The sequence below is a fragment of the Esox lucius genome, chromosome 7 (genome assembly GCF_011004845.1).
Source record: "Esox lucius isolate fEsoLuc1 chromosome 7, fEsoLuc1.pri, whole genome shotgun sequence".
Classification (NCBI taxonomy): domain Eukaryota; kingdom Metazoa; phylum Chordata; class Actinopteri; order Esociformes; family Esocidae; genus Esox; species Esox lucius.
Window position 1 is genome coordinate 779,547 of NC_047575.1, and position 27,970 is coordinate 807,516.

At 39.8% G+C, this 27,970-nt stretch overlaps 1 protein-coding gene across 2 annotated transcripts; it reads right to left on the reverse strand.

The window, feature by feature from the left end:
* Positions 1–270: 270 nt before the first annotated feature.
* ncbp3 (nuclear cap binding subunit 3) lies at positions 271–27,970 on the reverse strand. Of its 2 annotated transcripts, none has more exons than XM_010864232.3 (13): positions 27,410–27,970; positions 26,679–26,744; positions 26,437–26,542; positions 26,214–26,339; positions 21,623–21,775; positions 16,421–16,575; positions 16,083–16,191; positions 14,565–14,664; positions 5,328–5,428; positions 4,737–5,085; positions 2,480–2,673; positions 1,491–1,673; positions 271–1,395 (listed from the first exon to the last, which is right to left on the reverse strand). In XM_010864232.3, exons 1-13 carry the CDS (start codon positions 27,590–27,592, stop codon positions 1,118–1,120), a joined length of 2,103 nt encoding a protein of 700 aa, XP_010862534.2. In that variant the 5' UTR covers positions 27,593–27,970; the 3' UTR covers positions 271–1,117. The 2 variants fall into 2 exon arrangements, with proteins under 2 accessions (XP_010862534.2, XP_010862535.2); XM_010864233.4 differs by having other exon boundaries at positions 21,638–21,775; positions 27,410–27,969.

The following is a 27,970-nucleotide window of genomic DNA, read 5'->3' on the forward strand; positions in this document are numbered from 1 at the left end:
AGCATCAAATTCAAACTGGGCATGTACTTTTCCAAAAACTAAATTTCTCAGTTTCAATATTCAACAAGTCTTTGTAATATTTTCAGTTAGATACTGGGATAAATGATTTGCACATAATTGCATTCGGTTTTTATTTCATTGTATGCAGCGTCCCAACATTTTTGGAAACAGGGTTGTAGGATACGGCATAGGGTTCTAGTCCAGGCATTTCCAACTTAAGTAACAATCATATCTTCTTTCTTTTTTTACACCGAAGAATACCAGAGTACAAAACCTTTCAGTAGAGAATTTATTTGTCTCAGTTGTATTCATTTGGCCAAACAATTGTGTGCCAAACATTTCAAATAGAGTGAAACAACGATGGAAAATTTAGTCAAAAAGACTTTCATTTGGACAAAAAAAAAGTCCTGTTTCAATTAGTTTTCTTTAGTTGCCAAAAACATTTTACAATGCAGTCGTTTTGTTTGGTGGAATGATATCAGCCTTGCAATAGTCTTCTCTATGGCCCCATCCGTTATGAAAAATTTAAATACCACAGATCATATATTTGTTGTTTAAAGTCACTGACAGATACCAAATGCAATACAGTATCTGCCTCTTACTCTGCTACAGGTCTTTAGTTGACTTTACATTGATATTGCTCTTAAGGACTGGACATGACTTGAGATGTGTAGGTAGGCTATCAGAGGGTGAAATGTTATCACAGGAATACATTTAATCAGAACACCAGTCCCACAGGCTTCCGAGATCACGAAAAATACAAAAACAAAATAGCCTCCTGTCTAGACAAACAGAATGTTTCCTCAAAACAGTCTTTTACAATTTTGTCCAATTTCAGTTCTCCCTCCATGCTCATACCATGGACGAGGCCACAACTACAGCGGCAATTAAGGATTAAAGGAGTTCTCCAGAAAGAGATTGAAAGGTAACTCAAGTAGGTGGAGGTGGTCCCCTTTCTGCTCATTCACATACAGCGATCAAAACCTTCCCTCACTTTGTATTCATACTTCACTTCACACACTAATGTACACCTCTTTCTATCGACACATACCTCTCCACTACAGTTGTCTGCCACCCATTATTGTAATACCTCCCTCCTCTCCTCTTTGTTTGTCCCTCAGGAGTCTGAATCAGATCCATTGCTGCTTTCCCGGCTGATCTCAATCTGTAGTGAGGGCAGGTTGTCAAGCCGACTCTTCTTCAGCTTGTGGATCTGCTGCTCCTTCTGTTTGATCAGGGCCCCCCACACCTTCTGCAGGGCAGAGTCATCCTCCTCATCTTCGTGTCCTATGCCTACCCTGGAGCTGTTTGATCCTGACCCCGATCCACGACCAGAAGGCTTCCGCTTGGGAGCATCAACTTTATGGGAGGGGCCGAGCCTACTCCACAGACGACCTGGTAAGGAGATATTAAGTGTGATTTTTTTTTTAAACAAACTTTGTATATTAGTAACTAACAGCACTAGATATATGTTGAGAGTTTTTCTTTACTTGATTTCCTGTCTTTGGGTGAATCAGAGTACAGCCTACGAGTGTCTTGTTTGGACATCCCCAGGCGGCTGTGCACATCTGTAATTGGCTCTCTAAGAGGAGGTAAGTCTCGGGAGGCAACAGGGGAGATGGAGCGTCGTCTTTCAGGAGAGTATTGCCTCTTCCCTAACCGCTGTCTCACATCTAAACAAGTAGAAGAAAAAGAATTGAGGCGATTTGTATAAGTTGGTCCATAATACCAATATCCCCCAGTTTGCACCACGTAAAAGTGACTGCATTTGTTTTACATCAGGGCTTCCTACCAGCCATGAACCAGGTGCTAAGGCTGGGCCATAAAACTATATTACTTTTTATCATGAGAAAAATAAAAGGTATCAATGATAAACGATTGAATCATTTTTGACATAGTCATGTTTTTGGTGTAGTTTCATCAATTGGTATGCTTAGCCATATGTCAGTTACAACTTCAGAGTGGGAAGGGTGTCATCAAGTTATTGCTAGTTAGATTTTATATTTATTATTTGATCAGTGCTCAAACGTTTAACATTTATTGTCTGTCTGTTTTTCTTTTGAAAGAAGTGGGGAGATAGTGAGAGACTGAAATTGCATTTTAGTTATGCAAGTGTGGTCAATGCTATCTTTTGGAAAAAGAAGAGTTTGGGCCACAGTTTATGTGCTGGTTCCTAAATTACAAAGAACCCGTTGGTTTCTTCAGGCTTCTGTACCACACTGAAAAATACATTACATTTGCGTAGAGCTTTGTGATATATAATTATTGTTACTTTGTCAATAGCAATTAGTGCATCTTGGATGACAGATTAAATGTTTTACAAGACCACAATACAGAATTTACATAAATTTAGTAGTAGTCAGTGAACACCCGAATATATGTTTCTGAACAATGCATCATGACAGAGTGCCGCATTATACTGTTGATATGAGACCATGGGGTAAGCTGGGACTGCTTAATCAAGAGTTTTTTAACTGACCTGTCTTCCCACTAGATGCCACAGGGGTGCGTTGTCTGTTCAGGGTGAGACACTGTCTCTTCTCCTCTAGTAGCTGCCTCACATCCATTACTTGATCCACAACACTGATTTTGGTCCCGCCCATTGATCCTCCACCAATTCTGTTCCGGACTCCACTACCGGCCGAGCCACTGTCACTCCGAACAGAAGTGTGTCTGAAGAACATAGTAAATAAATAGTTGTTCTCTCTGTCCATGTTTACACATGCTTACACACGAACACAAAATAGACATGTATTCAAATTAGGGATGCACCAATTAATTGGTCAGCAATCAGTATCGGCCGATTATAGGCAAAAAAATGCAATAATCTGTATTGGGTGACTGCTTAAAAATGGCAGATTACTTGTGACCAATTGTGGTGTCTGAAAAGGAATCATGCTTACCCAACTTTTATAACAGGCTAACGTTTCTCAATTCACATTTCAATGACAGGTAATACATTGCCAAGCTGCTGGACATATTTTAAATTTCAACAAAAATTGTCAACACAAACTCGATACAGCATCTAAAAGCAAGACAAAGGACCGGGCCAAGTTTCTACCAACGATAGTGGCAGCTATGACCGCTTCCACCACACCAACCGGAGTCCAGTAGCCAGACATTGAAAATACTAGAAAAATTTGCAAAGAGAGTGCAAAAACTAAAAGGTATCACAGACAAAGTTATGGAATTCATAGTCTTACATGACCAGCCTTTCCCAGTTGTGGAGGACATTGATTTTCAAAGGCTGATGTAGCATACTAAACTGTGCTACACACTGCCTAATATAGGCATTCTGTTTCCGATGTGTGATTAACAGAAATGTACAGCGGTGTAGCTACACACATAGAAAAGCTTATGGCCCGTGACAACGTAGCTATCAGCAACAACAGACATTTGGTGCTCCAATGTAAACCCGATGAGTACGCTCAGTCTGCACAATGGATAGTAGGAGTGTAACGGCACGTAAAAGTCACAGTTCAGTAGGTACCTAAGATTTTTGTCACGGTTCAGTACAATTTCAGTACAGTGGAAAAAGACATGCAAAACATAACGTCTTTTCATTTATTATTAAGTTATAAACTTGTAAACAGTGGCTAATTGGCCATAATTCCTTGAACAAAAGAAATGCAATTAGAAGCCTCATCAGAAGCAATATTTTCATTTGATTTATGACAGGTCAGAAAGTTACAGAAATGTCAAAACATTGGTATCGGAAAATTATATTATATGAACATTGGCTATCGGTATCGGCAAATCATTTTCTTATAGGTGCGTCTCTAATTAAAATTGTACTAAGTGAACAAATATTTGAAGAATTTTGGCACAGCCTAAGGCAAATATTGTTGTGCTGATAAAAACTGTAGCAATTATTTCCCCCAGATTTTTATGTATTTGATTGAAAGCCACAACTCCCCTCAACCTACTCAAAACGTTTAATTACTATAGGACCAAAGGAACGTAAATGAACAAAAAATAGCTTTTGTAGTTTAATTATGGTCAGTTAATTGGAAAATGTCACTATTAGGGGTGGAGCCGAACCTGAATACGGTATTCGGAAAGGCACAAATAACGTGGTTTTTACAAATACTTATTTCAAACAAAAATATTTGTATTCGGGAACAAGAAAACGTATATCAAAAAGCTGCATTTTCTCATGAGACCGCAGTACATGCCCGGATGAGTGAGTGACGTTCAGTCGGGGGAGGGGAAAAGAATAAAAGCGGTAACTGACACAGGCTGCTCCACACATCTCCATTCTCCACACAACAACACGCAACAGAGAGCCCTCGGCTGAGCGAAAAAACTTAACTGCGTCACAATGTACCTTAACGGGGTTCCAAAGGCAATTTAAAACTTTCAGGAAGCGGAGTTTGATCGGGATATTATTTCATTACGCTGCAATCGGGTGAACCAGGCCATACGCATTTTTGTTTTTACGGCTATTTTGAATTTTACTCGAATACAAATACAAATACTTTTTCCCCTTTAACAAAGACAAATACAGATACAAATACTGGCTGCTTTGCACACCCCTAGTCACTATGGTCATTTTGATTTCCTGAAAGGTTTTTATTTCCATAAGGTTTTCATCAGAGAACAATGGTATAGAAACTACAAAGCAGTGTCCACTGATACCATTGAAATGATTTTGGTCTTGTTTCAGGCCCTTCTTTTCCCTTCTATTTTCCCTACATTCAGTTATGGTGGCAGTGTCAGCATACATTGTCACTGACCGTATAGTCTTGAGGTTTGTCTCAACCTCATCTGCATACATAGTCATTTTCATGCTCTTCTTGGGGGAGGGTGTTGAGATCATCTTTAGCTCCAAGTCGTAGTCCATCTCATCTGAATCTGACGAGATGGAGGGAGAAGAGGAGGGCCTACCCAGACGACTCCGCAGGGCTAGCCCTGGACCCCCCGTCCTCCCAACTAGTCCTACACGCTCCCTCCCTCTCTCCCCTTTCTCCTTGTACTCTACCACCCGGTCGTCTGAGTCCATGTCCTCCTCCCCCTCTTCTTCATTGTCATCCTCTTCCTCCTCCTCCTCCTCAATTGGTTCTTCTGGTAGGTTGACTAGGTCCGCTGGAGAGGAGACAAGGAAGGAAGAGGGTCATCAGAGGGTGGAGAAGAGAGAGGGAGGAGGTCAGAGATAAACAGAGGTGATCAATTAATAAACAAACATCAGCGTTGTCTGTAAATATTTTTGACCACCTCAGGGCAGTGTGGGTCTGATTGTAAGATTATTTATAGAGGATATGTGAATGGGTGTTCTTCCAACCAGGAGTAGTGTGTGTAGGGCAGTGTGTGTGTGAGAGACAACTTACCAGAGTGTCTGTGTGTGTAGGGTGGTGTGTGTCCCATGCTATCCCCTATAAGTGGTTTCTTGCTCTTGCTCACAATTCTGCGTGTGTGAAATCGTCGCTTCCTGCAGAAAGTGACAGGAACACTTAAGCAACAATAAACATCACCCTCTCCACCATGCACAGGGTTCAACATCAACAATGGCCCGATGTTAGGTAAGACCTAACATCGGTCTAGCAGACAGACAGTTACTAGCCCGTATGGGCCAGTGCTCCATTTCTCTATTTAAATTCTGAGTATCGTATTATTACGTTTGCTTGTCATCTTTGTCACTCTCCCGCTTGGATTTTCACGTGTTCTCGCATTAAAATGCATCTGTGGTGTGGTACATTGCGGGTGTCGTCTTTTTGACCAATGTTATTTGATGGCTTGTCTGTTCTGACCATGGTTCATAGTGCATTATAAAGCATGACTCAATTATGGTATATTTTTGAGGCAAAGCAAATGCGATAATTTTTGTTTTCTGTGAAATAAATGGTTCCATGTGGTGAAAACGATAATGGCAAGGAACACGTACTGCCGTTCATGTTGTGCGTTCCCGACGAAAGCCCATAATGCAAGGTAGATTATTATGGGAACGAACGACTACCAAAGACCTGCTCTTAAGTCCCTGCAGCATGTCGCATGTATTGCGGCCAAATGGGGTGTTGACAACCCTACGGCTGCCACAATGAACGTCTGCCTGTCTCGAATGAATGAGGTGGTGCTTAGCCAAATTGAAACGCTAATTACGTCCGCCTATCATGTTGTGAAGAGGGAGAAACCATTCACGGACTACGTCCATGACATAGTCCGTGAATACGGATAGAGAAACCATGTGGACATGGCTTGTCAACAGTAAGCACCTGCCTAAGCACTTGCTAGCAGTGACACACAAAAAGCCAGTACTAATACAAATAATGCAAGTACTGTATAGCGCCATATTTAATGTTACCATGAATATATTAACCGTTTTATTTTTATGCTTTTATGTCACATCAAATAAGCAAGCATCTTCATGAATAGTTGATAATGATATTTATAGTCTGCCATGCTAATATTTTGATAACCATTTATTTTAAAGTAATGATGTGCTTTGCATCATATTTATGTAAACAGCAATTGCTTCTATCAGCTCATGTCTCATATCACATGCAAATCTGTGGTATAAATCTGATATATATTCTGATTATATGATATTTACATACTTTTTTAATTCTGTTTGGCCCAGTAAAAATTCAGTCCGTGCCAGTAGATTTAAGACCAAGAGGGAAAAAAGTTAGTGTTGGACCCTGATGCATCACCCATTACGAATCTGACACCTTCAACTTCTAACCTCGTAGACCAGGGCCCGGTTTGCCAAAAGCATCTTAACACTAAATGAATAACTTATGTTACCTATAGACAAACCTTATACAGTTAAGGCCAAATGTATTCATAACCATGCAACATTTTGAGCCATAGTGAATTTTTATTTTACCAATAGGTTTCCTCTGGCTGGAAATGACCAACAATGACAAACGACAAACATTATTCATGCCCCTTGAAATTGTTGCAAATCATTTAGAAAATGCAAGTTTCTATACCATTTAAGATGTAATTTCCACCATGAGAGAGCATTCTATAAATCACCTATAATTTGAGAACAGTTGAACAGGTGAGCAGCAGTAGTTCTCTAGTCAGTTACTAGTCAACTGCAAGTCATGGCTAAAAACAGTTAATAGTTACGTTATTAATTTGGATGTCCAGCATAATGTCTTACTGTGTTTTTGTCACATGTTTAGGTCATTTCCAGCCAGAAGAAACCTATTGGTCATGTTGAAATCCACTCGAGAGGCCCACTAGAACCCCCTGGGAGAGACCTGCAAACACGCTGTCGCGTCACTTGGAGAAATTGATATTTTTCTAAAAACACCTCTCAGTATCAAAAAACAGAGGAATTATCAGAAAAACCCAGGGTCGGAAACTATATAATTGGAATTTTGTTTTGTGAATAATTATTTAGCCTAATACATTTGTAGAATATTCATCTTCAGTAAAATAAGCAGAGAAAACTCAAAGAGACAGGATGTGTGTGCAAATTAGTTTCTCTTTCCCTCCTAAAAATAATGTAGATTTACATTTTAGATTTTCATTTGATGGATAATGTGTGAAAAGTAGCCTATATCGTTCATATTATGTTTCAATAATAGCCTAATTAAGTTTTAAAATGGTCATGGAAATCTTGTATTTCATTTGTATGTTCATTCAAATTCAAAGTCTGATCCTTCATCTGGGAGTATCGCGCATTCATCCATTGACGTCATGCATTCAGTGAGGGGTGATTAGCGCCTGGGTACCATTTGGGTACATTGCTAAGTGGCGTGGAGTGTTGGCGGATTAAATTGTAAAACTGGGTAAATAAAAATAACAGGTAATTAGGAACCATGTAATATAGGCCTATTTAAGAAAAGTTATGAAAGGAGGAGGGTGTAGCTTTCAAAATGGCAGTTTTATTGTAATTACAAACTCAAACACCAATTGGCGTAGGCATTTGGCGGTTCTGGTGTTAAACAAAAACATTCTGTAATTCATACATTTTTAGACTACTCTATACAGTTTGATAACGACCTAGTAGACGAACTGATGCTCTGGCTGGATGCTGATGCTGTGGAGGTGAATGTGCGCTAATAGGGACGAATTGATGTGAAACAGCGTTAGGCTCTGGCAGATACTGGGGATCTAAAGGCCTAGCGGTTCTATTGTTAAAGGAGCATTTCACCACACCACAAATACTTAATGTACCAATGTTAGCAATTATGTGTGTCTTAAAAACAAGATCTCAATATTGAATGAGTGAATATAAACTTTGTGGTAGAATCTTCGTCTGTATTGGTTTGGTCATAAAATACCACAGGTTCCAGAATTAACAGCAAATGTAATTGGATAAAATTATAATTATTAGATGAAAAAACAAACTATTTAAACAATAGCTATTTTTTAAACACCAATGTTGAACACGCCAATGTGGTATTCTGTGTCTGTCTGTAGTACAAACCACATTACAAAAAAGTTGGGATGCGGCATAAAATGCATCTAAAAACAGAAAACAATGATGGAGAAATCATTTATCCCTATATTTAATTGAAAATAGTACAAAGACAGCATATCCAATGTCGAAACAGAAAGGTTATGGTCAGACCAGTCTAGGGTCTGTTCATACGTCTTGTAGACGTTACTGGAACATCAGGGCACGCAAGTCCCCCAGGCAATGAGGCTTCTCAACCACCAACATTGATCTTTTGATCATATTGATCACATGAACACTTCAAATGCTCTGATGACTTTCTAAGCACATTCAATGTATATTAGCATATTTTAATGTACCATTATTTTAATGTAGGCACTATTACAATTATTTATATTTGTAACATTATATATTTCATATTCCCCTTTTCTACATTCTTTGGAATTGCTGCTACTTTACATTATGTATATACATTATATTTTTGCTTTATATTTTACTTAATGCTATTTCCGTGTCATAAGAATTTCACTGCTCTGAACGATACTTATTTTGTGCATTTGACAATAAAAAGCTGATGCCACTTTTTGAATTTGATACCAGTAACATGTTTTAAAAAAGGGCATGTTTACCACTGTGTTGCATCACCTCTTTAAGAACACTAAGCGTTTGAGAACTGAGGAGACCAACTGCTGTAGTTTTGAAAGTGAAATGTATTCCCATTCTTGCTTGATATAGGATTTCAGCTGCTCAACAGTTCGGGGTCTCCTTTGTCGTATTTTTCATTTCATAATGCGCCAAATGTTTTCAATGGGTGAAAGGTCTGGAGTGCAGGTACATTTTCTGTCCGTTTAGAATTCCAACAACGGAACCATGTAATACAGTGGGTATTTGATTTGATTTTGCAGGTTTTCCTACCTACAAAGCATGTAGAGGTCTGTAATTTTTTATCATAGGTACACTTCAACTGTGAGAGACAGAATCTAAAACAAAAATCCGGAAAAACACATTTTATGGTTTTTAAATAATGAATTTGCATTTTATTGCATGACATAAGTATTTGATCACCTACCAACCAGTAAGAAATCTGTCTCTCCCAGACCTGTTCGTTTTTTTAAAGAAGCCCTCCTGTTCTCCACTCATTACCTGTATTAATTGCACCTGTTTGAACTCGTTACCTGTATAAAAGACACCTGTCCACACACTCAATCAAACAGACTCCAACCTCTCCTCAATGGCCAAGACCAGAGAGCTGTGTAAGGACATCAGGGATAAAATTGTAGACCTGCACAAGGCTGGGATGGGCTACAGGACAATAGGCAAGCAGCTTGGTGAGAAGGCAACAACTGTTGGCGCAATTATTAGAAAATGGAAGAATTTCAAGATGACGGTCAATCTCCCTCGGTCTGGGGCCCCATGCAAGATCTTACCTCGTGTCAATGACCATAGGTTCCTTTTCTATAATCACGGCTCTTACTAGGCTCCACCCCTCCCCTTCTGTCAACTGTTTCTCATGTCAGCTGCGGTTGCTCAGAGACAGAAATCTGTGGATGAGGGTGTCGAAATGGACTGACAAAAGCACTAGGGCAAGGGGGTACGGAGTAGTTGCGGGCAAAAAGTAGTAAAAATCTAGAGGCAGATGGAGCAGGCGAGTGACAGAGAAGGCGAGGAGGCACAGTGTGAGCGTGACCGAGCCGAGGGACAGAGTGAGCAGGAGCAGAGTAGTTGAAGCGGTAAGCATGGAGTAGTTTCATGATTAACAGCAAGAGACTCGCAGGGAGGGGGCAGCAGGAGGAGTTAGTGTGTGCCCATGATGGCGATGATTAAATAATGTAGATGATAATAAGAATCATCGTTGCTATCATGAAACTACTGCTGGTGGTCACTCAATCAATGTCAAGCATAAACTGTTTGGCATTGCTTTTGTAGCTAGCATAGTACCCTTATGCAGTCACAACTTTTGCTGACTATTCCAACGTTAACCCTTTCCAGCCAGAGTCTTCTAATTTCAGTATCCTAATTCTGATGGTTTCTCTGGTGATGGTTATTATCACTGCTGTCAAATGACATCTTTTAAATCTGAAAACAGATATAAATACTAGACAACATTAGCTACTAACTGAAATCATTAGTTAGGTCATAATCGGTGGGAACCTTTTTTGGAGTCGTACTTTCGCAGATTTGATGTACAAACAAAGTCAATCATTTGAAGAAAGTAATAAAATTGCTTATTACAATGCTTTTCTAATAGAGTCACTTGATTATTATTTTGATAAAAAGTACATTTTCAGAGCTGAATTTTTACCAGCTTGGCGTTTGCTAAGTAAGCTTGACTGAAGCAATTTGGTCCAGAAAAAATTGAGACCACTGCAAATTCAGCGCTTCTGTTCCTCACTCAAAACTTTCCTTTTCAACTTTCTTGGAAAGGACAGAAAAAGGTGCAGTGATCTTTTAGAAAAAGCAAGTCTGATTATACCTAACTAGCTACCATCAATGAAAAATATATCTACAAACTAGGCAATATTCATAGGCATCTTCAGTGTGACGTAGTTTTCGATCCTGGTATATATATTTGTAAGTACTACAGTATGGCCCTGTTACTGTCCTTGGATAGTTTATTCATTACTAAATCCAAATTTCTTGTATGTACTGTCCACTCTATGCTCATTGTCCTTTACCTCATGCATCTCCCCATATTGTGTGATCCGGAAGAATTTGTTGAACAATGACATCTACGTTGTAATACAAGGCTTCACAAAAACATCTTGCCCTCAATGTATATCTGACACCGTCTCATTCTGTTAGACCTTTTTCCTATACTCACCATATTGGAGGACACCGTACATTGTTGCTATGCGACTATATTATTATTCTTCCTTTTTTTGACATATACTCCCGTGAGATGGAATGCGCTACAGACACGCCACTTTCGCTTCAAAAACTACACTGGCATATCCACCCCATATGACATAGATGCCTATGGAACAAAAGTTGCCTCAAGAACCCATAGTCTGCCATCTTGGAATTTCCACCATTTTGAATTTTGTTTAAAACACTACAAGGTTATCTTCAACCAGAGCTGGGACAAGTATATAAAGATTCAGTATAAGGATTGTGGATATCTTTTAGAGAATAGCTGATATGAGCCAATGAAAATTATTGTGGGTGTGGTCTCAATTCAAATGCTCATTTATACAAGATGGTGAGGCCTCCTGCAACCAAACTTAGTATATGGGTTCAGGCCTATGACTGGAACGCCACCACAATGTTTCAAGCTGATCGGCCTGATAGTGGTGCTATAATCAACAAATACAAGGGGCGCCAAAGGAAATACATGGAAGTCAATGTGAACTGGGAACCAATTTATAGGAAAAACCAAAAACCAGCAGACACATGGCCCTCCGTGGAATGGTTTGGAGACCCTTGGTATATAGCATCTTGGGAGAAGTATCTAAAGATTCAGTATAAGGATTGTTGATATCTTTAACAGAATGGTAGATAATAGCCAATGAATATTCCTGTGGGCGTGATCTCACTTGAATGAATGGGAGTCAATGGTGATACAATGGGAGTCTATGGGGAATGCATTGAAGTCAATGGGGAATAAACTGTGATAGACATTTTTTATATATAATGTTTTGATATTATTGTATATTTCATTGGCAGTTATTCATTTATATTCATATATGGACTCAAGACCGATATCATTTTATTTTACAAAATGTAGGTGAATGGGGATTGAACGCATCAATGGAGAATGAATGAAGGTCAATATAGAATGAATGAGGTTCAATGGGAAATAAATGGAAGTCTATAGGGAATGAATGGGAGTGAGCGGGGAAAGAATTGGAGTTGGGTGCCATGGTGGTCCTGTAAGGACCCCGCCATTTTCGCTTGTGGATATATTTCTGTTTTTAACCACTGAAACTAACCTGTATACGCAAACTTGTATATGCAGGGCCCAGCTGTGAAGGAGACCGTGGTCTCAGTCTGTTTTCCAAGTTGAAATAAAGGTTTAATAATAATTAAATTATTAATAATTATAATAGACTAAATTTTTCACTAAATCTGATGATTTGTTTTGCAATAACAGTAAAGTAACCATGTTTAAAAAGAATAGGCATTGTAGAGTAGATAGCTAGCAACAGACCTGTATTTATTTTTCAATGTCACAGTTTTAATGAGAGACTCAGATCAACTGGGCGTTTTAACTAGTCACATCTAAAAAGATTAGGCTAAAGCTTTGTATACTACTACTACTCCAACTATTACTACTCCTACTACAGTTTGATTCTGTACTCTTAAAACATTTATGCTGAAAGGCTTTGTGCAAGTTCGTCAGCCCTCAAGAGCCCCCTATTGCCCTGGAGGCGCCTGGAAGTTGCCTGCCTTATCTACAAGCTATGCTTCTGTGGATCTGAATCTACAACGTCTGCAGCGCAATAAGCATGTTTTGGAAATTACAGGAAACCGGGAAAATGTGAACGCTGTAGTTGACATTTGCATATTGAACTGTAGGGGGTGTACCGAACGGTTTGATAACATATCGTGTACCATTGCATTCATCCATAGTTAATACATTGCTCCAAAAAAATAAGGGAACACGTAATCATCACTGTAAAACACCAAGTCAATAAAACTTCAGGGATGCCAAACTGTCCAGGTATGAATCAATGTCACCTGTTTTGGTCCAAATGATAGTGACAACAGGTGGTGTGACAACTCCAAAAAAGGGAATGATTTTGCAGGTGGTGTCCACAGACAATTGCTCTCTCCTTAACCTCCCTGACTGATTCACCTCTAGTTTTGCGTTTTGCTTGAGTCCTTGTCACTGACACACAAGCAACAGCCGTGAAAGACTCTGGAGACACTGTGGTGAACATTGTGCTGCCTGCAACATCATCCAGCATGACTGGTGTGGCGGTGGGTCAGTGATGGTCTGGAGAGGCATATCCTTGGAGCATCGCACACGTCACCACGTGATAGCAGTCAGGGTACCATTGGCTATCAGGTACCGGGATGAAATCCTAAGACCCATCGTCAGACCTTACACTGGTGCAGTGGGGCCTGGGTTCCTCCTGGTGCATGACAATGCAATTCTCATGTGGCCAGAGTGTGTAAGCGTTTCCTGGATGACGAAGGCATTGATGCCAATGACTAGCCCTCACGTTCCCCAGACCTGAATCCAATTGAGAACCTTTGGGATGTTATGTATTGGTGCATCCAACACCGCCAAGTAGCACCACAGGGCTCACTGATGCCCTGATACAGGTCTGGGAGGAGATCCCTCAGGACACCATGCCCAGACGTTGCGAGTGCATACAGTCACATACATGCACACTACTGAGTCACATTATGAGTTGCCGTGATGAAATTCACACAAGTTGGAACAGCCTGTGATTTTAGTTGTTTACTTAGATTTTCGGTGTGAGTTTGAATCCAGCCCTCATTGGTTGGTGATTTTGGTTTCCATTGACCATTGTTATATCATTTTATAATAAAAGAATTACACAATGTACAGTAAAGATATGAATCTTTAATATAATTTGTTCATGGAGACCAGATGTGCGATTAAAGAGCTCCCTTAATTTGTTTTGAGCAGTGTATATTAATGAAGCGATCTATGCACTTTTAAGGAGATCCAGCCAACATTCTGATAAAGGATGCAGTGATGAGTATTGTAACTGCCAGATGTAATAAAACAAAAGCCACTATGATGAACTGAATCAAGCAACTACCTTTTGAAACCAAGCCCGGTGACATTTAAATCTTATCCTACAACGTCTGTGTGATGCAAGGTTTCTGTTCTAACTGCCAATTGATAATTAACTGCTCAGACTTCATTTTATATTAGAAAAAGTAGTGTAACTTGCTAGGTGGTCCAGTTTAGAATTTTTTATTGGTTCTAGACTAACCCATGTCTTTTTCTCTGATCGCAGAAGACAAAAAATAGTTGGGGAAAACAAAAACGAGGAGAGAATGTGGTAAAGGACACCAGATTCATTTTCAGACACGAGTTGCGTTTAGGCAGAAAGATATTAACATAGTTGGTTAGCAGTAGCCTACTTTTTATCTGATTGTGGGAAGTGGCAAAGAAAAAGAATCTGGTGGCTGCTATCATGCTGGTTTAGCGCACCACTGTATCTCCAGTGAGACGCACAACATGATTGACTGGTGTTCCATTTATGAATGAATGTGTTGGAGGGTGTTTGTTTACCACGAGTTGCTGAGGATTCCCCTCATGCCTCCATAGTTGGGGTTGCCATACTTCATGTAGTATCTACTCTTCCTTGCAGCACCCAGCTCCTTCCTATCATCTGAACACACAAGGAGAGTGTATAAGAATCCAAATCCTCAGATACAGTTGAGTGTGCAATAGATCTTTCCAAGAATCCTTCTACTCGACACCATAATCACTTGAGGCTGTTCTAGCTGATTAGGATTTCAATACATTTGAAGATACTGTTGAATTGCATTTGTCTGGATTTCATGTGTGTTTGCAGCATTACAGACTTTGCACTTGTTTGGATGTGGGTGTCCCCAAAAAAACAATTTTTTTGGGGGGACAATCAATATTCCTAATGTACAGTGAAGAAAATATTTGATCCTCCGCTGATTTTGCATGTTTTCCCACTGACAAAGAAATGATAAGTCTATAATTTTTATGGTAGGTTTATTTGAACTGTAAGAGACAGAATAACAACAAAACAATACAGAAAAACACGTAGTTCTGGGCTGATTCCTCACTGTACTCATGATCATTGCAACTCCACGAGGTGAGATCTTGCATGGAGCGCCAGAACAAGGGAGATTGACAGTTCTTTTGTGTTTTTTCCATTTGTGAATTATCAGACCAACTGTTGTCACCTTCTCACCAAGCTGCTTGGTGATGGTCTTGTAGCTCATTCAATTTTTTGTTGTTATTCTGTCTCACTGTTCAAATAAACATACTATTAAAATTATAGACTGACCATTTCTTTGTCAGTGGGCAAACATACAACATCAGTAGGGTATCCAATATTCTTTACCCTCACTGTATAAGATTGCTTTCATTGATGGTTGTTTGGACCGACCCAACCTAAATCATTGTTTCTCAACCCTGCTCCTAGGCGCCCCCTTGACCTGCATGTTCTAAAAAAATATCTAAAACATGCAGGGCAGGGAGATCTAAAACATGCAGGGCAGGGAGATCTAAAACATGCAGGGCAGGGAGATCTAAAACATGCAGGGCAGGGAGATCTAAAACATGCAGGGCAGGGAGATCTAAAACATGCAGGGCAGGGAGATCTAAAACATGCAGGGCAGGGGGTGCCCAGGAGCAGGGTTGAGAAACACTGATTAAAATAATACACAAGTAGATTTAGCTAATTAGATGCTATAACTACATGCTCGGGGCAACAGTAGTATAGAGTAATGGATTTCAAATCTCTCTTTGCGGAACCCCAGATGTTCTACATCACCTGAACTAGCACAGTGTCTTCACTAATAAAAGGCTTGAGGATTGGTGGATAAACAGAATCAGGTGTGCTAACTCAGGAGCAGTTCAAGTCCCCGAACCGGCTGGGATTCCCAGAGGAGAGGTTTGAAAACCACAGGCATAGAACCACTCCCAGGTGCATAGATTGCAAAGGATTACAAACACAACAAGCACATATTTAAACATCAAGCCCTGGAATACATAAATCCCTGACTAAAAGAGCTAAAATAACCAACAAAGTAGTTTTAGTTGACTTACCATGAGTGGCAAACCTCAGGAAGAGTTTGTTGCCCTTGAAGGGTTTGGTGGCTGGCCGTAGGTCATTCCGGAGCAGAGACTCACTCTCTGTTTGAGACAGCAAGTCCACCTAAAACATATACTCAGGTAAACAATGCATACATGGATTGAAACAGACATTGCTATGCATTTATTATTCTGCATTTTATTGTTTAATTTGTGTGGGCATATTGGCCTATATTGTATTACTATCTTCACATTTAATGTACAGTGCTAATTTGATTTCTGTTTGGTCCACAGATAAAGTAGACACTGCATAGGCAGGGGCTAATGGGAATCCTAATAAAATACAATTTTACCTGGGTGTTCTCAGGTTCAGTTTTCTTCTCTGTCTCTCCCTCACTCTCACTGGCTTTCCCCTCACTGCTCTTCTCTTTCACCATGTCCTTCTCTTCCTCATCATCATCATCCACTTCTCCCTCCTCTTCATCATCAGAGCCTTGTTCTCTGCGAGCTGAAACAAATTGCAAACTGTGACAAACCAGATAAACAATAGGATGTATGACTGAATGACATCATTTTGAAACTGACCATTAACTTAGAATTACCTACATCAACACATAGAAACATTTCTTTGTATGTATTTTGTACTGGACAGTATATGGGCACTGGTCAATGTTTTAGCAAGGTGGTCACAGAGAAAACCTTCAAAATTATCTTACCAAGAAAATGTTTGAGACACCACAGCAAATAAAACATTTGTTAAAATTGCTTTTTAACACCATACTCTGCATACAGTGGCTCTCTAAAGTATGCACAACCCTTGGACTTTTCCGCATGTCATTGTGTTACAACATGAAATCAAAATGTATTCAACAAATATCCATAAAGTGAAAAATGAATTAATTACAAATACAAAACAGACTGGAGTGGCCCAGTCACAACATGGACCTCATTCCAATTGAAAATATTTGGAAACCGAATATTTAGCGTCACACAGGCAACATAAGAGATTTGACAGTGTGAAATCTGTGTAATAATGTAGTATTCTAAATATATTATGAAGGTATGTTTCACTGAAAGTTAATGTGCCTAATGAGAAAAACAGCAATGTTTAGATTCTCTCTCAGGAGGTCACAGTCTGCCAACCTCAGAAATGTGTAACATTTACATTAACCATTTGGCATGGGGTTCTTGTGGGAATGTGATCTGTCCTAGGTAGGCCCATCAATGTATATAACCGCTAACAACCATCTTTACAGTGAGACTGAGTTTGTAAGATCGAGTTGTAAAATGTAGTTTGTAACATTGAGTCTGTAACATCATGAACAATAGACTATCCAATGCTGAATTTCTCTCGTTTGATGACAGGTTACACAACCATTATTTCACACCTATACGAACGCCTGGGTTCTAACAGCAGCACCAATAAGACCTGGTTTCCGTATTTAGCCTTCAAAATAATAGTGTGGCGAAACGTTACATATATTCGGCATTAACAATAAGACCTGTAGATTTTCACATTTTGCCTTAAAAGAGTCTGTGGGGTGTGTGTACGTACGAGACCACTGCAAAACTCAGTTTCTCTGGTTTTACTATTCATAGGTATGTGTTCGAGTAAAATCAAAGTTTTGTTTTATTCTATAAACTACTGACAACATTACTCCCCCAAAAAATATTGTAATTTAGAGCATTTATTTGTAGAAAATAACAACTGGTCAAAATAACCAAAAAAATACATTATTTTCAGACCTCAAATAATGAAAAGAAAAATTCACATAACTTTGTCAACAACAAAATACTAATGTTTTAACTAGGAAGAGTTCAGAAATCAATATTTGGTGGAATAACCCTGATTTTTAAATCACAGCTTTCATGCGTCTTGGCATGTTCTCCACCACATAAATTCAAGTAGCTCGGCTTTGTTTGATGGCTTGTGACCATTTATCTTCACCCCAGCTGCTGTTTCCCATTCTTTTTGTAGGTGACTTGATGTCATCCTACGGATGTTGAGTGACATTCGAATGATCTGACGGTCATCTCGGTCAGCAGACAGTCGTTTTCGCCCTCTGCCAGTCTGTAGCTTTGTGGTCCTCAATGTCTGTTGCTCGACCTTGTTCTTATGAACCGCCGTCTTTGAAGTTTTCAGGATGGAAGCAACCTGATGCGCACTGTATTCCCCTGCCAGTAAAACCAGAAACCCTTCTTTTCCTCACTCAAAGCTTTTCTTTTCAAATCTTGTCATGCTGAATAGTTATTCTTTATTCAAATTACCTTTAACTTTTTGCATTGTTTTTGCCATCCATACTACTTGCACTGTTTTTTCCATCCAGCTGGTCCTATTGCAAGAGGATAGTGATGACCACAGCAGTGGTTTTTATAATTTTACTTAAATTAGATATGGTTCAAGTAATCACCTAATGAATACCTCATTAAGTAAAATGAGGTGTGCCTGTGTGGGAATTGTACAGACACTGGAATGGAATGGCTGCCTTACATGTAGAGATGCTGATTTAAGAATAATTAGGAGTGGTCGCTTAATGTTTTCCAGAGATGGATGGATGGAGGGTGTACACACACACACGTTAAATAGAAGTCATTACACAACTGCCATCATTTAAAGTGACTGATTAATCACAAATAAAGTTCAGCTGTTCCCTGACATTTTCATAGTTGCATCTCAGAGCAAAAGCCATGGTCCGAACAGAGCTTCCATAGCACCAGAGGGATCTCATTGTTGAAAGATATCAGTCAGGAGAAGGACAAAATAATTTCCAAATCATAAGATATACTATGGAACGCAGTCATCATCAAGTGGAGAAAATATGGCACAACAGGGAAATTACCAAGAACTGGACGTCCCACCAACATTTATGAAAAGACTAGAAGAAAACTGGTCAGGGAGGCTTCCAAGAGGCCTACAGCAACATTTAAGGAACTGCAGGAATTTCGGGCAAGTACTGGCTGTGTGCTACGTGTCAACAATCTCCCTTATTCTTTATATGAATGGGCTATGGGGTAGGGTGGCAAGACGGAAGCCATTTCTTACAAAGAAAAACATCCAAGCCCAGCTGAAGTTTGCATCAAGTGGGAAAATGTGTTATGGTCTGATGAAGCCAAGATTTAACTTTTTGGCCACATTTCTAAAAGGTATGTTTGGCACAAAAACAACACTGCACATCACCCAAAAAACACCATACCCACAGTGAAGCATGGTGATGGCAGGATCATGCTATGGGGCTGTTTTTCTTCAGCTGGAACCAGGGCCTTAGTCAGGGCAGAGGGAATTATGAACAGTTCCAAATACCAGGCAATTTTGGCACAAAACCTTCACGCGTCCGTTAGAAAGCTGAAGACGATCCAAAGCACACATCCAAATCCACAAAAGCATGGCTTCACCAGAAGAAGATCAACATTTTGGAGCGGCCCAGCCAGAGCCCAGACCTGAATCCAATTGAAAATCTGTGGGGTGATCTGAAGAAGGCTGTGCACAGGAGATGTCCTCGCAATCTGACAGATTTGGAGCGCTTTTGCAAAGAAGACTGGGCAAATGCTGGGCAAACATCAAGATGTGCCATGATAATAGACTGCTACCCAAAAAGACTAAGTGCTGTAATAAAATCAAAAGGTGCTTCAACAAAGTATTAGTTTAAGGGTGTGCACACTTATGCAACCAGGTTATTGTAAGTTTTTTATTTTATTAATTTTTTCCCCTCAAAGATTTCAGTTAATTTTTCAATTGAATTGTTCACGTTATAGGTCACATTAAAAGGTGGAAAAAGTTCTGACATGATTTCTCTTTGTCGCATTCTTTTACATCACAAGAACCTGGCATTTTAACAGGGGTGTGTAAACTTTATATCCACTGTATGTATAAAAGTTTACGGTTAAATACTTTTTTCTTTAATTAATGCATACAATAGGTATTGTATGTATTTCCAATGAAAAACAATGTTTTATTTTTTGATAATTTGGTGGAGCATATTGAGAAATGGTTAGAGCTTAAATCCACTTCACTATTAATGAAGAAATTGAGATATTGTACTGACATTCTCCATTATAAATGCAATTTATGCACACTTATGTTGTCAGGACATGCACAGTGAAGATATTCTGTATAAAATACATAAAATAAACCTGGGAGATTAATTGCTCAATCAGAATCTAGATTGGAATAAAAAAAAAAAAAGTTTATACACAAGCTAAAACACACACCAAAACAAGAAACCAGGCAAGCCTAGTTCAGCCGGCCAGCAATAGAAAGATTTGCCAATAGAAAGATTCGAACCCGGGTCACCCATGTAAAAGGCTGCGTCAGTAACCACAACACAACAAAGCTGTACATTTGCCAGCTGTCAGTACAGCCTTGTCTATATTGACACCCGGCATCTGTATATCCTGAACAAATCCTCTTTTGCCACTGGCTGTTTTAATAGTTAATTGGACATTCGTGAATGACATTGATTCAGTTAAACTGACTAACGATTCTTACTAAGTTTACCTACACCACAAAGTGTCTATGTATGCCGTTTGCCACAGGCCGTTTTAACAGTAATTAGCCAGTAATATGCTTTAAAAGGTATCTAATAACTTACTGGAATAGTCATGAGAATTTAGCAATTGCTAGAGAGTCTGCCAAAGCCATTTCATGGCATAAGAATGTATTTTTTTCTTTCATGGCAAAACAACATACCTTTTTCTTAAATTTGTGAATTACATTTATACAGTAACTATCAATAAAGGCGATGATAACTAACTTTTTCATCAAGTGAAAAGACGAGAAAACAATTCATATAGGTGTCCCAACAATCCCTCTGTTCTTTGTAGAGACAGTGTTGGAACAGATTGTGTTAGTACACCCTCTTCAGCATTATTTGGACAGTATTGTACTGCAAAAAGTAGTATATTGCTACCATAATGGCAAGAAAAAGGCAATTAACAAAGACAGACATACCACCATAACCCTTAAAAGTGTAGATCTTTCCTTTAGAAAAATTGCAAAAAAAGCCAAGGTGTCAGTGAGTACAGTTTCCTAAACCATCAAAAAGCACTTGGAAACAAAAGAAAAAACTGATAGAAAGTGACAGACCCAAAGCCACAACAGAATCAGAAGACAAGTTGGAGAGTCAGGCCAAGCGATGAACTGGGCAGATGAGTGAAATCAAAGCAACCTATAAGTGCAACACATTTGTGGGAACTTCTGCAACAATATGCAGAACTTTCCAAACAATATTTGATTTCCATTGAAGAAAGAATACCACGAGCTGGTTCAGCTCTAATGTTTGCAAAAGGTGGTTCCATTGAGGAGTCAAAGTAATTCCATGATTTTTTTGTATCAAATTGTTTGTTTCACAATATGATATTAAACTGTGTGAATTTCAATAAAATCTGGAAAGATTCAGGTGTTCTAAAACTTTTGAACCGCAGTGCATGTCCTTATTGCCATTTTGTCTTGTTTTATTGTGATAACACAGGGCAAAGCTATAAAAGGACCTGGGATTCTGTACATTTTTCTGTATAAATAAAGGTAAATTAAAAATAAAAAAAATAGACAAACATACTATAAGGACACTGACCCTTGGTCTCAGTGGTAGAATCCCCAGGTTCTTTGGTGCGGTCTGCCTCCTCCTCGGTAACCACCGTTGGGTCAGGCATGCAGCTGATGTTGATCAGAGCACGGGTAGAAGTGACATCATCCAACCACACCACATTACCTAGGACGCCGTAGATTAGGGTTGGGGAGAAATAATAAAATAATTTAATACAGTAATGCCATCCCAACGACATTGTATCAATACACAAAAAACATACACATCCACAACCTGCAACATTGGCAGTGTTTCCCACTTACAAAGCATGTAGAAGTCTGTAATTTTTATCATAAGTACACTTCAACTGGGAGAGACGGAATCTAAAACAAGAATCCAGAAAATCACATTCTATGGTTTTTAAATTATTAATTTGCATTTTATGGCATGACATAAGTATTTGATACATCAGAAAAGCAGAACTTAACATTTGGTACAGAAACCTTTGTTTGCAATTATACAGATCATACGCTTCCTGTAGTTCTTGACCAGATTTGCACACACTGCAGCAGGGATTTTGGCCCACTCCTCCATACAGACCTTCTTCAGATCCTTCAGGTTTTGGGGCTGTCGCTGGGCAATACGGACTTTCAGTTCCCTCCAAAGATTTTCTATTGGGTTCAGGTCTGGAGACTGGCTAGGCCACTCCAGGACCTTGAGATGCTTCTTACGGAGCCACTCCTTAGTTGCCCTGGCTGTGCGTTTTGGGTCGTTGTCATGCTGGAAGACCCAGCCACGACCAATCTTCAATGCTCTTACTGAGGGAAGGAGGTTGTAGGCCAAGATCTCGCGATACACGGCCCCATCCAACCTCCCTTCAATACAGTGCAGTCGTCCTGTCCCCTTTGCAGAAAAGCATACCTCCATGCTTCACGGTTGGGATGGTGTTCTTGGGGTTGTACTCATCCTTCTTCTTCCTCCAAACATGGCGAGTGGACCATCTCCCATTCCTCCTCTGGATCATCCAGATGGTCACTGGCAAACTTCAGACGGGCCTGGAAATGCACTGGCTTGAGCAGGGGGACCTTGCATGCGCTGCAGAATTTTAATCCATGACATCGTAATGTGTAACTAATGGTTTTCTTTGAGACTGTGGTCCCAGCTCTCTTCAGGTCATTAACCAGGTCCTGCCGTGTAGTTCTGGGCTGATCCCTCAGCTTCCTCATGATCATTGATACCACACAAGGTGAGATCTTGCATGGCCCCTAGACCGAGGGATACTGACAGTCATCTTGAACTTCTTCCATTTTCTAATAATTGCTCTCTGGTCTTGGCCATTGAGGAGAGGTTGGAGTCTGTTTGATTGAGTGTGTGGACAGGTGTCTTTTATACAGGTAACGAGTTCAAACAGGTGCAGTTAATACAGGTAATGAGTGGAGAACAGGAGGGCTTCTTAAAGAATAACGAACAGGTCTGTGAGAGACGGAATTCTTACTGGTTGGTAGGTGATCAAATACTTATGTCATGCAATAAAATACAAATTAATTATTGAAAAATCATACAATGTGATTTTCCGGATTTTTTTTTTAGATTCCGTCTCTCACAGTTGAAGTGTACCTATGATAAAAACATTATAGACCTCTACATGCTTTGTAAGTAGGAAAACCTGCAAAATCGGCAGTGTATCAAATACTTGTTCTCCCCACGTATACACACACTGTTGTGGAAATTCTGAAATCTGATGCATTCTTACTGTTTAAAAGGACTGAGTCCCATCGTTTGGATGTGAGAATGAATGAGTTACTAGTTAAAGATGCCGAGAGGGATCTGGTATTTGTCCTAGGGGGACATCCTTGACCAGCATCCTTGACCGGCACAGATGGATTAGAGGGGTACTCGTAAATCTTACTCGTAAATCTGTATAACCCTTTAGTGTCTCTGTTGATTAACCAGACATTGTCTCCCCTCAGGAGTTGAGAAGGATAAGGTGGGGGGACAGCCCGCCCTTTGGGTAAATGTTACACAAGACAGATGGGTAACAACTTACCACACCCCTTTTTGTATGTGATAAATACTGTTGAATGAGCTATATTGAGTTAAAGACTCCTCGGATGATTATGTTTGTAAGCGTTTGACGCGTCTCTCATATTTGCAAATATTAATAAAACTGTTAGAATGTGCCAAGAGAATGTCATCTCTGTACTTCCTTATTAATGAGTTAGATGAAAACTTACCATCACAACACACACATTTGTACAGCTTCCCTCATGGGGACCAGAAAATAGAAATTGCATGCTCCCATGCCCTAATCTTAAACATAAACCTAACCCTAACCTCAATACATTAACATTTATGCCTAAACTTTATGCCTAAACTTTACCTAGATGTAATGCCTAACCTTAACCAACAACACCTGGACTTTAAAGAAACCCCAATTCTAACTATAAAATCAATTGTAAGTTTGCGTTGCAGTAGCTGTGTAGCCGGCTGACTAGTTGGTCGTTTTCTAGTTAGTAATTTCCTACGATTTCATTCAAAAATGGAAAATACCATTGCTAATTAGACAACTAATTGTCCAGTTTGTTTCGTCTGTCAGATTAAAATAAAAGATGTCCGCCCCCAATTGTTTTGGTTGTGCAACAACAAGCTGTCACTTTTATTAGCTAGCCAAGAAGCACAGCGAGGTAAAGTTAGTTTTATAATGGACATTCAGTGGACATTCATATTCGCCTGACAAAAACAACTCATTCAGGACATCGAAAAGTATCAGGTGAGCTTACTGAGCTATGGGGAGCAGAGAAGAACTGTCAAAAGACCTGTGTAACAAGGTAATGGAACTTGGATATCTTTTTATATAATGGAAAATTAAATAAAAAGATATCCAAAGCATTGCAAATGCCAGTCAGTACTGTTTAATCACTTATTTAGAAGTGGAAAACTCAGGGATCTCTTGAAACCAAGCCACGGTCAGGTAGACCAAGAAAGATTTCAGCCCAAACTGCCAGAATAATTTTTCGGGATACAAAGAAAAACCCACAGGTAACCTCAGGCTGCTCTGGAAAAAGACGATGTGGTTGTTTCAAGGAGCACAATATGACGATACTTGAACAAGAAGCCTTTACTGCGCCAATGCCACAAAAAAACCTTGTTACAACAGGCCCGACAACACCTTGACATGCCTCACAGCTTCTGGCACACTAATTTGGAGTGAGGAGACCAAAATAGAGCTTTATGGCCACAAGCATAAGCGCTATGTTTGGAGAGGTGTCAACAAGGCCTATAGTGAACAGAATACCATCACCAGTGTGAAGCATGGTGGTGGCTCACTGATGTTTTGGGGGGGTGTGAGCTTTAAAGGCAGGGGAAATCTTGTGAAAGTTGATGGCAAGATGAATGCAGCATGTTATCAGAAAAAAATTTAAGACAATTTGCATTCTTCTGTATGAAAGCTGTGCATGGGACATTCTTGGACTTTCCAGCACGACAATGACCCTAAGCACAAGGCCAAGTTGACCCTCCAGTGGTTACAGCAGAAAAGGGTGAAGGTTCTGGAGAGGCCATCACAGTCTCCTGACCTTAATATCATTAGAGCCACTCTGGGGAGATCTCAAACATGCGGTTCATTCAGGACGACCAAAGACTTTGCATGACCTGGAGGCATTTAGCCAAGACGAATGGGCAGTTATACCACCTGCAAGAATGTCGAGCCTCATAGACAATTATTACAAAAGACTGCACACTGTCATTGATGCTAAAGGGGGCAATACACAGTGTTAAGAACTAAGTGTATGCAGACTTTTGAACAGGGGTCAGTAAAAATTTTTTTTTACCATGTTTTGTTTTATGATTGTGCCATTCTGTTATGACCTACAGTTGAATGTGAATCCCATAAGAAATAAGACATGTTTTGCCTGCTCACTCATGTTTTATTCACAAATGGTACATATATTACCCAGGGTGTGCCAACTTTTGAGCACATCTGTATCTCATATCAGCAGCACTGTCCATCACTATGGCAGTTCGTTCTCTGTAACCTCCCACCAATTTAACACCTCCAAAGAGAAAAGGCATAGATAAATATAATTGACTTCTGGATTTTAAGAATCGATTTCAGATTGTCCAAACAAGAATCCCAATTAAACAGAAACCAATCATTTTACCCAGCCCTAGTTTCAAATAACATTTCCAGTATCTGGCAACCCAGGCATAAAAGATCAGCTAAGAAAAGGGGACGCAAAATACATTGACAAATGACTTTAGTAAAGTTGTTGAGCAGCAGAAGCATGAGAAGATTGACAGACCTCACATAATGAAAGCAGTTGCAGCATTGCACCGTGTAGTTAGAAGGGTGGGGGGGCAACGATTATCCTGGTCCAACAGTAGTTAGCAGTGAGGCCTTGTAATGTTGGTACAAATTGTTGTAGCCTTATAACAAGCTTCTGATAATCATGTGAGGTGAAACTTAAATTATTTGGAGAATGAATAATATCTGCCTATATCTTTCATGCGGTAAATCTGGTAGCAATAGTAAGATTGGTGTGGCGGTGGAGGGACACTTGCGAAATGAATGAAAGGAGTCACCCTGATTAATTTTCATAGGTGTAAGTGTGCATGTGTTACTCACAGGAGGTGTCATCGATCCACTCAATGTGTGCTGGAGGGTACTCTTTAAAGTATCCAAACACATCCTGGGTGCTCATATCATCAACACCCGCAACGTGCAAGGCCTCCAGGCGCAAGTTAGGGATGGCTGAGACAGGGAGGGAGAGGGTGTTTTCAGTGTCTGTATGGGAAAGTGATGAAAAGTGTTGAAAAGCCAAAGTGATGAAAAGTGTGTGTATACATACCTTTCTTCATGGTGTCTCTATCCAGCACCACATTCCTCTGGGCTTGGTTGGCCTCTGCACGGAAGTGGAACCTTTCTGCTCGCTTCTCCTTCCTCTCAATCGCCTCCTAAAAACCAAAACACGTGGGGTTATAGCACGATAAGTTATTGCAATTTGACTGTTGCCGTTTTATCCCATCAAAGGAATAACAGAACTAATGTTAGTTTGATCACTTTCAATATGGTTACAGTACTGTACAGTACCTTTGAGGTGACATCAATTCCCGTAATGAATGTGCCAGCTTTGTTCTCATACCTCCGACTTGTGTCCTAAGAAAATGTTATACATTAGATCGATGGCTGTCTTACTGTTGGGTAATGTAATTAGAAACAATGTACAACTTTGACAACTGGGTGGATAGTTTGTTTCCCACAATGAAAGACTGTTGACAGACACCACTAGTGTGCAGTGAGTTTCTGAATAATTTCCTCCCTACATATTCCCAAAATGAGAAAGTGTTATTCAAATAAATGTGGCTACCTGACGCACAAAACCTCGTCCTTGATCTCCTGGATAACTAGCTTGCTATAGTAACGATAAGGGGTTTCTTTCATACGCTATATTAGGTTCAACTGAATTTTCTAGTCAACGCAAGCTAATCACTCTAAAAGTATTTTCTTCCATCGTAGCTAGCTCGTTAGCTAGCCGTCGTTGTCAGAAAATCTTTGTTGACCTTAAATAGTTACCACAGTACTACCATAGCTATAAACAACAATATAACTGCTGCTGTGTTCACTAATTGACGACAACTCACAACAAAGACGTCGGACAAGAATGTTGATTAACTAACATAGCAGCAACTGCGATTAGCTACTATACTTGGGTAGTTAGCTACCTAGCTCAAACAGCACACTAGGTTCCTCCAATAATAAAGACTATTTGTAGGCCTAAAACGTACGTGAGACCGCGGTCTGGTGAGGCCTACTTCACTCACCGGCAACAGTTCTTTCAAGGACCGGTTAACTGGGATGTCTTCTACCTCCAGTTCTCCCTCCTCTACCTCCATCGGTTCCGATTCACGTATATCTTGGTCTGAGTCTGAATCCGTGTCCGATTCCGAACGGTCTGAACTGCTGTCTGGCTTTACCGACACCCGTAGGCTGCGCACTGCGGCCATGGTGCTAATACTCTATCCGCAACAACAGCAGGAAGATGTTTGCGTGCTACAAAAAAGCAACAAGCGTCTTTCTAACTGGCTGAGAGCGAGACTGATATCACTACACGTGCGCGCGCACACACAATGATAAGCAAAGATTTTATACAACTCGTTCATATGTAGACAAACTTTTTTGGGGGATAGTATGATAGATATGGAAAGTTATATCCAAAATTTAATTTGCTGCAAATACTGTAGACTACTCAATAAAATGCACAACCTGCTTTACTCAACATTTTCCAGCATGAGAAATTGCTCAACTAAGGTCCTGAGGATAACTTGAATGTTAGATAACTTGAATTATCTAACTAAATACACGCTTTAGCGTCATGCTGGCAA

Coding starts and splice junctions, on each gene's coding strand:
- ncbp3 (XM_010864232.3), bottom strand. CDS start 27,592: ATGGCCGCAGTGCGCAGCCTACGGGTGTCGGTAAAGCCAGACAGCAGT. Junction 5,429..14,564: donor GGAATCCTCAGCAACTCGTG/GTAAACAAACAC, acceptor CACTTTCTGCAG/GAAGCGACGATTTCACACAC. Junction 5,086..5,327: donor CTACACACACAGACACTCTG/GTAAGTTGTCTC, acceptor TCTCCTCTCCAG/CGGACCTAGTCAACCTACCA.